General features: G+C 44.8%; 1 protein-coding gene across 2 annotated transcripts; it reads right to left on the minus strand.

The window, feature by feature from the left end:
- Positions 1 to 2,093: 2,093 nt before the first annotated feature.
- Positions 2,094 to 10,483, minus strand: TMEM231 (transmembrane protein 231). 2 transcript variants are annotated; one of them, XM_065416568.1, is made up of 7 exons: positions 10,308 to 10,483; positions 8,631 to 8,800; positions 6,817 to 6,945; positions 4,046 to 4,189; positions 3,686 to 3,767; positions 3,418 to 3,539; positions 2,094 to 2,989 (listed from the first exon to the last, which is right to left on the minus strand). In XM_065416568.1, the coding sequence occupies exons 1-7, from the start codon at positions 10,447 to 10,449 to the stop codon at positions 2,825 to 2,827; spliced, it is 954 nt and encodes a 317-aa protein (XP_065272640.1). In that variant the 5' UTR covers positions 10,450 to 10,483; the 3' UTR covers positions 2,094 to 2,824. The 2 variants fall into 2 exon arrangements, with proteins under 2 accessions (XP_065272640.1, XP_065272639.1); XM_065416567.1 differs by having other exon boundaries at positions 2,843 to 2,909; positions 3,393 to 3,539.
- Between the last annotated feature and the right edge of the window lie 220 nt (positions 10,484 to 10,703).

Consider the following 10,703-nt stretch of genomic DNA (forward strand, 5'->3'; position numbering starts at 1 on the left):
CTGAAGTTCCTTTCCTCCAATTCCATCCTAGACCCTCTCCAGCCTGACGTCAGCCCCTAGCACTCCACTGAATCCCTTTTCCAGTATGACAGAATATACCCGTGTTCAACCCTACACACTACTGTAATAATTTTTGCATGAAGCATGTCTTTTAAGGTATCATTTGAAACTCAATGTGCTGGGCACTATTGTTCTGATACTGTGTGGCAACACTGTATGTAAAGATGTAATATTTCCCTGTATGAGGTTCTTAACACATGTTCCAAGCCCCACAGCCCTGCCCAAACTGAGGTTGGCAAACATCTGTCCTAAACAAAGGAATGTCTGTTCTGCTTAATTTGCATTTAAGTAGTAAACAGTCATCAAGCAGGAAGGGAAACAAAGAAAACTCATACAGGTGAGAAAAACCCATCAGGGAACATCCTTCCACATAGGCTGTCTCCTAGTGCCCAGCTGGAAATGTTTTTCAAGAGAGGAACTGAAACTATAAAAAGGAGGGTCAAACACCCCCCTCTCTCTTCCTGCCCATTGCATTCACTCCACCCGAAACAACAAAGGAAGCATTTGTTCGTCTCTGGAGGAGGGATCCTGACCGACATGTTCTGGTCAGAAAGACTGCTGAAAGCATGTGGTAAGAAACTTTGCTTGAATCTGATACAGTTTATTAGTTAGGTTTTATTAAACATCTTATCTTTGTTTTTCTTGTATATGCCTCATTACTTTACACTCACTTAAAATCTACCTCTTTGCAGTTAATAAACTTGGTTTACTGCTTTATCTAATCCAGTGTGTTTAAACTGAAGTGCCTGAATAACCATTTGAGATAATAAGCTGATATAGTATTTCTGGACTTAAAATATTTTGTACTGTCCAGGAGAGGGCTGGAGAGTACCAGGACATATTTCTGGGGGAGAAATCTGGGACAGGGTGTGTTGGGGTCACCCTGCAGTACATCCAAGGCTGGTGAGAGCCAGAATGTAACCCAAGTGTGGCTGGCAGGCTGCTGTTACAGACAGACACTCAGGGGGTGGCTTGCATGCTGGAAGGCTGTTTGAGAGTGGCCCAGGTGGGAACTACTTCAGCAAGACATTGTAAGGCACCCAAGAGTGCAGGGAAAGGGTGACATAACTGCTCATTAGTCTGGATTGTACCCTGGTATGTCAAGTTCTCGGATACCCTTTTGCTAGCCAAAGTGCAGAACCAGTACTCCACCCTCATTCTCCTCTCCACTCAGACCTCTCTAGGTCCTCAAATCCAGGCTATATCTAAGTCTTGCTGATTCTTTCTGCATAACATCTAACATATGGTCTTTCTTATCGATTCACACAGCTAAAACTCTTATCCAGTCCTGCATCCTGATTACTGAAACATCCTTTCCTCTGGCCTTGACAAATGCAATCTTGCCCTGCTCATCTCCATTCAGAATGCTGATGCTTTGACCCTGTAACTACTCTCTTTGAATCCCTCCACTGACTCCCCCTTCTCTATTGCACCAAACATAAGCTGCTTATATTCACTTTCAAGGCTTTTAATGGCCTATGCTCATCCTACCTATCATTTCTAATTCACGATCAAGATGTTGACTCTCTCCTCTAATTGGCCAATGATACCTCCCTCCATCGCCACTTGTTACATTTTCAGGCAAGCACCTTCGTGCTCCCCCCACCCCATGATGTTCCTCATGCTTGAGAGATGCCTCCAGTAAACAGTCATAAAGCTACCCCATTAACCGCTTTTAACTTCCTCCTTAAAAGACTCTCCTTTGCCATGATGCCAACAAACAAACAATGGCTGCACTGTTGGTGAACTGCTACCACTGCCTATCATGCTGGCCAGTACAGTCTCACTGCTTCCTTGTATTCATCTATCTGTTAGTATCCATTTGTCAATTATCATACTTTAAATTGTACTTTTGGTTAGGGACAGTCCTTTTGTCCTGTGCTTGTACAACACCAACCACAATAGGGTCCTGGTCTATGACTAGGTGCTATGGTAATACAAATAAATAATAAAGTCCCAAAATGATAATTAATGTTCCCACATCAACCTTAAGTCTGCCCATCATCCAATGAAAAAATGACACCTAATATTGCATTTTCAAAATATCTGGCATTTAATAAAACCTAATTCACATCATGTTAACATTCTGTCCTCAAAACAAAGGAGCAACACAGAAAGTGACAGGACTGTTGCCTGTTCATGATTTTGGAACATGTACCAGGTCAATGAAAGCATACGTGGAACCACAAACTCTTGGGAAGCGTGCCTTTGCCTCTTCCCCATTCTTTTAAAATCTCTCCCCTCCCATTCCCACTCCTCAACACAGTTAAAGGCTTGACAGAACTTCAGTTTTCAGAACTGATTAGTGGTGCCCTTATATACAAAACTAAGACAGTACAAGTAGTTTACACAGTTATTGTTACCATGTGGCTTTCAATTATTATATTGTGTATTTTAGCCAAATTAAAAGCACTTCTGATCAGCCAAAGGTGGTATACATTTCAGCAGAACAGGTGCCATGTTGGCTTGCATGGCTTTTGAAATGCAGTCATATTGCAAAAGATAACATTCTTCTTGAACTGTCAAAAACGTGAGAGCACACAATAATCCCAAAGCAGTGCTCTCTCACAGCAACGTGAGGTCTACTAAATACAAAGAAATAAAAATGTCCAGACACTCTAGTCTGTTGTAGCATTAACAGAACATGATCCAGAATGTAACTTACGAAGTTCCCCATCTTCAGAAATACGAGAATTCTAAAGAGAATGAAAATTAAGTAGACTCTCTTATCCTAAGTCTCTTTAAAGTCATTTCAGGTATTTTCTCAGGACTGGTGCTGTTTATAAGAGGAAACTGGCAACACTGGTATTGTGGTCAGCACCTGATTCTGGAACACGAAGATTTTTATCCTGTCAAACACCCAAAGAAAGATAAGCAGGATACTAACATACTGGATCCAGGCAAATTTGATCATTTCCCAGAAACCTGGCTGATATGTAGTAAGAGTCAAGGAGCATTACATAAGAAGCATCTGAAACTTCTATTACACCAACGAAACTTGAAAACTTAAAATTAAATGCAGCACAACTGAATAGATGTATGTATGTATGAATGTATATCTAGAGAAGGAAGAGGTTAGAAATAAATCCAGAAAAAAAAATTGGACTAAGGGAATTGAACATCCTTTTCATAAGAGAACCACTAGAAGATGGAGCCATAACAGAGCTAGAACAGGTTTCTAAAACTGCATTAATGTTCCGAGCACAAGTTGCTGCACCTTAGGATCTACATATTTACCAAGAAAAGTTTAGTAACATTTCCACTCCTTTGATATTACATACAGATGAAGTGGGACAGACACTGTATTTTAAGTGCAGAATATTGTTAAATACCTTGTTACCTCACTGGAGTTCACACAACTGCTAAAGGATATAAAATAACTTCCACTGGGTAACGGATAGTGGCATTAATCACAAATGGCGCATCTGCTGCTCTTCCTACCAGCCAAACAGGGTTGGAATCAGAAAGAACTGTTGTTACTGCAATGAAAAAAGAATGAAGGTTCTTAAGGGGCCTTTCAAACTGATACCGAAAACACAAATTCTCAGAGAACAGCCACCAAACATTGTTATATGTAGTCACATATAAACTATCCTGGGATTGGTAGCCATTAGTTCAGACTTACCATTTCTATCTTGATATGCTGCAATAATGTTAGTGAGATCGTAGTCACTTGCAAAAGGGCTGGTGCCATTGATCACAGATACCTGTTACACAAGGTGATACTTTAATGCTAATATAAAACCTTCATGCCCCACTCTCCAGAAAGTTGCTTTTACCCAATTTTTTTTACACAAAGTGGTTCTGTCTGTAAAGATAAATAATCCCAGTCCTTGGTCTGAATGGCTTGGCAGCCACAGGACCTTCTCCCACCCTCCAGCTCAGCAAGCACACCTTAGTTTAGCAATTCTGGGTAGGGGTAATTCTGGCCATCACTGATGCAGAAAGGGTAATGAGAAGAAAAAGGGAGAAAGGTTCTCCTCACATTGTATCTGATGTCTACTCCACAATGGCTAAGTGACTGCCTCTGGTGCAATTTCAGGTCTCCGTTCACATAAAGCTGGGACCCTGGAATAGGGGAGGACGACTGGATAAAAGCCATGCTCTGCATCACAAATGTTGACATCCTCTGAAACAGTGAACAGTAGATACAACTGAATATAGGAAAACTCTCCAAAAAATCTTCTACCTTTATAAGTCTACAGAATTTCTGTATGGGTTTTATTTTACATCTTAGCTCTTGAATTTTAGTGTCAGATAATTTTAAGACATGAGGCTTCAGAGATTCCAAGGTCAGAAGGGACCATTGTGATCATCTTTTAGTCTGACCTCCTGTATAAACACAGTCCATAGAACTTCCCCCCAAATAGTTTCTACAGCATATCTTTTAGAAAAAAAACATCCAATCTTGATTTAAAATGGTCAGGGAGGAAGAATTTACCATGACCCTTGGTAAATTGGTCCAATGGTTAATTACCCTCACTATTAAAAAATTACACCTTATTTCCAGTCTGAATTTGTCTAGCTTCACCTTTCAGCCACTGGATTGTGTTGTACATTATTCTGCTAGACTGAAGAACCCATTATTAAATATTTGTTCTCCGGGTAGATACTTATAGACTGTAATTAAGTCACCCCTTAACCTTCTCTTTGATAAACTAAATAGACTGAACTCTTTGAATCTGGCACTATATGGTACGTTTTCTAATTCTTTAATCATTGGGTTCTTCTCTGAACCCTCTCCAATTTATCAACATCCTTCCTGAATTGTGGGCACCAGAACTGGCCACAGCATTTCAGCAGTCACATCAGTGCCAAATACAAAGGTACAATAACCTCTCTACTCCTACTTGAGATTCCTCTCTTTATGCACCCCAGGATCACATTAGCAGATTTGGCCACAGTGTCACATTTGGAGCTTATTTCCAGCTTATTATCCACCATGACCCTCAAATCTCTTTCAGAGTCACAATTCCCAGGATAGAGTCCCCCATCCTGTAAGTATGGTCTTCACTCTTTGTTCCTAGATGAATACATTTACATTTAGCCATATTAAAACATATCCTGTTTGCTTGCATCCAGTTTACCAAGTGATCCAGATCGCTCTGAATCAGTGACCTGCCCCCTTTATTATTTACTGCTCCCTCAATTTTTGTGTCATCTGAAAACTTTATCAGTGATGATGTTTTCTTTAAGATCATTGATAAAAAAAATATTAAATAGCGTGTAGACAAGAACCGATCCCTGCGGGACTTTACTGGAAACACACCTGCTCAATGACAATTCCCTGTTCACAATTACATTTTGAATCCTATCAGTTAGCCAGATTTTAATCCATTTACTGTGTGCCATGGTTCATTTTATATCATTTTAGTTTTTTAATCAAAATGTCATGAAGTACCAACTCAAATGCCTTACAGAAAACTATACGAATGTGTTTATTTGGTTATTAGAAGTTAACTACCTTAACTGCTACTCAAACTAGTTTATAGAAGCCCCACAGAATTCTACGTCACACCAGGGAATCCAACATTTTATAGCTGATGAAAAAGACAAACATTTGGCCATCTGACATAGTGGAAACCCAATGATTAAGCAAATGTAAATTCATCTGAGATAAATACTTTAAAAATGCTCATCATGGGATATGCATGCTGAGAAGCAGGAATTCCTGCCCAAAGGGTGAGCTGAAGTAGATGGCTCCTTGGCCCTTTTTGGCCATGTAACCTACTGGAAGATTCCTACACTAATTTATTATAAGGGCAAAGCACGAAGAATTTCAGAACCTTCCACATATTAATAATTGCCCAAAAAACCCCCAACCTTTGTTAACATACAATTAAGGTTGACTGGTAGCGCACCTATACTTAAACCGCTGAAAATAAGGAAATATAAAGTTATGGTAAAGGACTCCCAGGCCGCGCTGCTACACAAGCTTAAGTCTTCTACTCTGCAGTTGGCAATAAGCACCAGAAAAAAACAAAATCTGACCTATCCCTAACAAAATATGCCATTTCCTGTGTCGTCTTGTGTCCAACACAATGCTTTACAATTATTCCTCATCTTAACTCCTACTGAAACCTCACTGTGGCCGTCACCTGATCTAAGGATTAGTTCCAGCAAGTTGCCAAAGCTTGTTCTCCCACTTCAGGAGAGGTGCATGTGCAGGAACAGGTGCAACTAGAGAAACAAGAGATCTCTTTTTTTTCTGGACTGTGATATGCAGGAAGTTCAAGTAGATCACAATGGACACTTGGCTCTAAAATCTAAGAACATATGAAAGAGTGGTAAGAATATCTGCTAAAATGGCTGCCACTGTCACCCCTAGAGGCTGACATTTCACTAGGTAAGGCAAGAAGATAAGGGAATGTAAGTATGTAGCATCCTTTTCTAACAAACTCTTGCATATTCTCAGTGCCCACCAGAACCCCATAGCTACACTGGCATTCACACAGTGCCATGCATTCTTCTGTCCTCTGCACTGTACTACTGCCTTGGAGAGTTCTAGCAGTCTGGTGACATACGCACCATAAAGCTCAATCAGGAGTAACCAAAGGTGATGTCCCTTTGGTTGGAAAGTAGGGAGAAAAATCAAACATTGATTTAGTTAGTCCTGACATACAGCAGACTTAATAAAAAATGTAAATAATGATCTTTTTTATTATCTATTACATTATTGCTACAGGAATGTCACACTGGGCACTCAAATAGCATTGTGATAGGGCCACCTACATTAACAGAATCTGAGCTACTCACATGTAATTGGTAGGAGAAAGTCAGAATGAGCTGGACAGCAAGTACTTGTTCTGTAGATTGTAGAGGAAGCTCTAATTTAAAATGTAATTGGTCCATTTTGCCATCATGATTCTTGTCTTCTTCTCTAGTCTATAAGATACAAGAACTTTATCAGAAATGCATGGCTTGGTAATGGTCTCTTATTACAGGCAGATATCTGGAAGTTAATTACAGCAAGCAGACACTAAAAAAAGAATCTCAAGATGAACAGACTACATGTGCAGGGGGAAAAAAGATACATCCTTATAATGCTACATCCATTTTGCTAAGCATCCATTTTGCCTTGAACTCACAGCAAGCAGACTAGAGAAATGACAGGACTCTACAGTTCAATGTTCGGTTCATTAATGATCTGGATGATGGGATGGACTGCACCCTCAGCAAGTTCGCAAATGACACTAAGCTAGGGGGAGAGGTAGATATGCTGGAGGGTAGGGATAGGGTCCAGAGTGACCTAGACAAATTGAAGGATTGGGCCAAAAGAAATCCAGTGAGGTTCAACAAGGACCAATGCGGAGTCCTGCACTTAGGATGGAAGAATCCCAAGCACTGCTACATGCTGGGGACTGACTGGCTAAGCTGCAGTTCTTCAGAAAAGGACTTGGGGATTACAGTGCACAAGAAGCTGGATACGAGTCAACAGTGTGCCCTTGTTGCCAAGAAGGCTAATGGCATATTGGGCTGCATTAGTAGAAGTGTTGCCAGGGGATCGAGGGAAGAGATTATTTCCCTCTATTTGGCACTGGTGAGGTCACATCTGGAATACTGCATCCAGTTTTGGGCCCCCTATTACAGAAAGGATGTGAACAAATTGGAGAGAGTCCAGCGGAGGACAACGAAAATGATTAGAGAGCTGGGGCACATGACTTATGAGGAGAGGCTGAGGGAACTGGGCTTATTTAGTCTGCAGAAGAGAAGAGTGAGGGGGGATTTGATAGCAGCCTTCAACTACCTGAAGGGGGGTTCCAAAGAGGATGGAGCTAAGCTGTTCTCAGTGGTGGCAGATGACAGAACAAGAAGCAATGGTCTTAAGTTGCAGTGGGGGAGGTCTAGGTTGGATATTAGGAAACACTATTTCACTAGGAGGGTGGTGAAGCACTGGAATGGGTTATCTAGGGAGGTGGTGGAATCTCCATCCTTAGAGGTTTTTAAGGCCCGGCTTGACAAAGCCCTGGCTGGGATGATTTAGTTGAGTTTGGTTCTGCTTTGAACAAGGGGTTGGACTAGATGACCTCCTGAGGTCTCTTCCAACCCTAATCTTCTATGTTCTCACAAGACTGTCAGGTAGAACAGTTTGCCACTGAAATCAGAACAAGGCACTTGGGAACTACTATCAAGAGGTTAGAAGCTGAAACCACTATCAAATAGCCAACCAAAAGACACTCTACACAATCCTTTGTGACATTTCTTTTCTTAGATCTCTTCCAGTGTCTATTTTCCCTTTATCCAATGCATCTATTTGTTCAGCATTCTCCATTCATTCTCTCTTTAATGTTTTTCTAATTATACCTTACCAGCTTATTTTAGCTCTGTACCTCCTTCCCTCATGTCTTCCTCTTTCATTCTCTACTGTATCATATATAGCCTCATGGTCTGCACATACCCCCGCAGCCCATAAGGGCCTTTTACTTGGTGTCACCACCTCCCTCATCACTGGAGGCTTCCCAAGGTGCTGTGTGGGGCAACTGGCACGAACCCCAAACACAGATAATTAAGACAACAGGGCATCCCAATTGGCACCCACTTACCACCCCACCCCATTGTAGGTAACCTACCCAGATGAGTGGAACTCGCAGTTGGTCTTCCTGGAGGTGGTTGAAGGCTGGAAATGTGCTCCAAGCCAGGAAGCTGCCTGGGTCAGCTCCAGTCATAGCCACCAGCAGCACCTCATACTGGAACTGTACTGTGGGCTGCTCCATGTAGGTACTTTGCTTCAGCCAAAGTCCTGCAAGTAGAGAGACAATGGGAGAATCAGTGCTGGGAATGAGGGTGAAGGAGAAGTGAACCCTGGGAGGGTCAGGCCTCTCCCTGGTGTTGCTGCTGGCCTTCCACAGTTTCACTCACCCAATTAAAATTTGCCCTGAGCTGGGGGATGAGACGGTTCTGAGCCTAGTGGAGTCACAGGCACCAGGTTTGTATAATTTTTGGTGGTGCCCACAATGGGTCCAAGCAGAGCCGTCCCGTCCATAGGACAGACCAGGGCAACCGCCCCGAGCCCCGCTCTTCAGGGGGACGTGGGGTCCAGGGCAGCCTAGGGGATTAGCGGGGGGCCTGGCGCATGCAGAACGAGCAGCCCAGCCCGCTCCGCCCCACCCCACCAGCTCCCGGTGTTGCTCAGGGGAGGAGGCAGAAGACAGAAAGAGGCAAAGTGGGGGCAGGGGTGGAATGGGGGCAGGGAGGGGGCGGAGCAGGGGTGGGAAGAGGCAGGGCGGGGCAGAGCAGGGTGGTCTGGGTCGCTCGCTGCTGCCAGCGCCAGGCCCCCCGCTAGTCCCCAGGCTGCCCTGGACCCCATGTCCCCCTGAAGAGTGGGGCCCCCAAAGCACGGGACCTGAGGCGATTGCCCCAGTCCATCGTATGGATGGAATGGCTCTGAAAATATAAGCCCAAATATTGGTGGAACCAGGACCACCTTCCTGAATATTGGTGGAGCACGGGCACCATGGGCCCATATAGCTCACTGCCTGTGAGTGGAGTCTGTTCCCAGGCAGATTCATTCAGTGGAATTAAAAGATAGCCTGTGAGAAATCAAGGCCATAATCCAACCTGACACCGCTGTTCTCGCACCAGGCCACCCCAAGTGGCATCATTGCCTCAGAGGCTCTGTGGGACATCATCATCTCCTGGAAGACTGATGGTAGGCAGGGCATGGAGGTCCAGGGTGGAGGGAGGTGCTGCTTGGAGGGCTGGGTGAGGGTGTAGTACCTAAGGGAGCACTAGAGGGGCTGGTGGCCAGCAAGGCAGGGGTCCTTGGGGCCCGACAGCCACAGGTGTCCTTGCCACGCAGTGGCTCTGACATGCCTCAGTACGTAGGTCAGCACCCAGGGCAAGACCTCCAGGGTCAGGGAGTGTCAGGTTGGGGGTGGATGGCTGGGTGCCTTAGTTTCCAAGAAAAACAACAACGAGTCCGGTGGCACCTTAAAGACTAACATTTATTCCATGCATCTGAAGAAGTGGGTTTTTTAACCCACAAAAGCTTATGCCCAAATAAATCTGTTAGTCTTTAAGGTGTGACCGGATTCCTCGTTGTTTTTGTGGATACAGACTAACACAGCTACCCCCTAATACTTCGTTCCCAGGGAATGTCCTCGCTGGGCTCCAGCCCTGCAGGAGCCTGGGGCCAGGCAGGCCGGGAGGGGGCGACCCCCAGGGGGTAAGTGGGGGGGGGGCAGCAGGGCCTGGAAGCCGGGTGAGGGTGGGCTGGGCCCGGGCTGCCCCCCGGTCGGGGAGCTCACCCTGACTCCGATACGCCACTAGCAGCGGCGGCAGGTAGGTGAGTGCCCACAGCAGCAGCAGCCCCAGCGCCGCCGTGGAGCAGAGCCCGGCGCGGTAGCGGACGCCGGGCCCGGGGTGGGAGAAGAGCTCCAGCTGGGCCATAGCGGGCAGGCCTCGGGCGTCCACCAAAGCCAGACTCCGTTACCAGGGCAACTGTTACAGACTGAGATTGACAAGAAATCAAACCAATCAGACTGCCCGACTCCAGCTGGGTGGGATGAGTATAACCGTATCCAATGATAATGCACCCGTGGGCTCAACAGCGAACCAGAGGCAAAGCCTGGGGCTCCGCCTCTACCTTTCCGGGCGTTGGTTGCCAAATTCGGCCCGCGCGCGTCCCTGCCGGGGGTCTGAGA

Source organism: Emys orbicularis, chromosome 14 (assembly GCF_028017835.1).
Source record: "Emys orbicularis isolate rEmyOrb1 chromosome 14, rEmyOrb1.hap1, whole genome shotgun sequence".
Taxonomy (NCBI): domain Eukaryota; kingdom Metazoa; phylum Chordata; order Testudines; family Emydidae; genus Emys; species Emys orbicularis.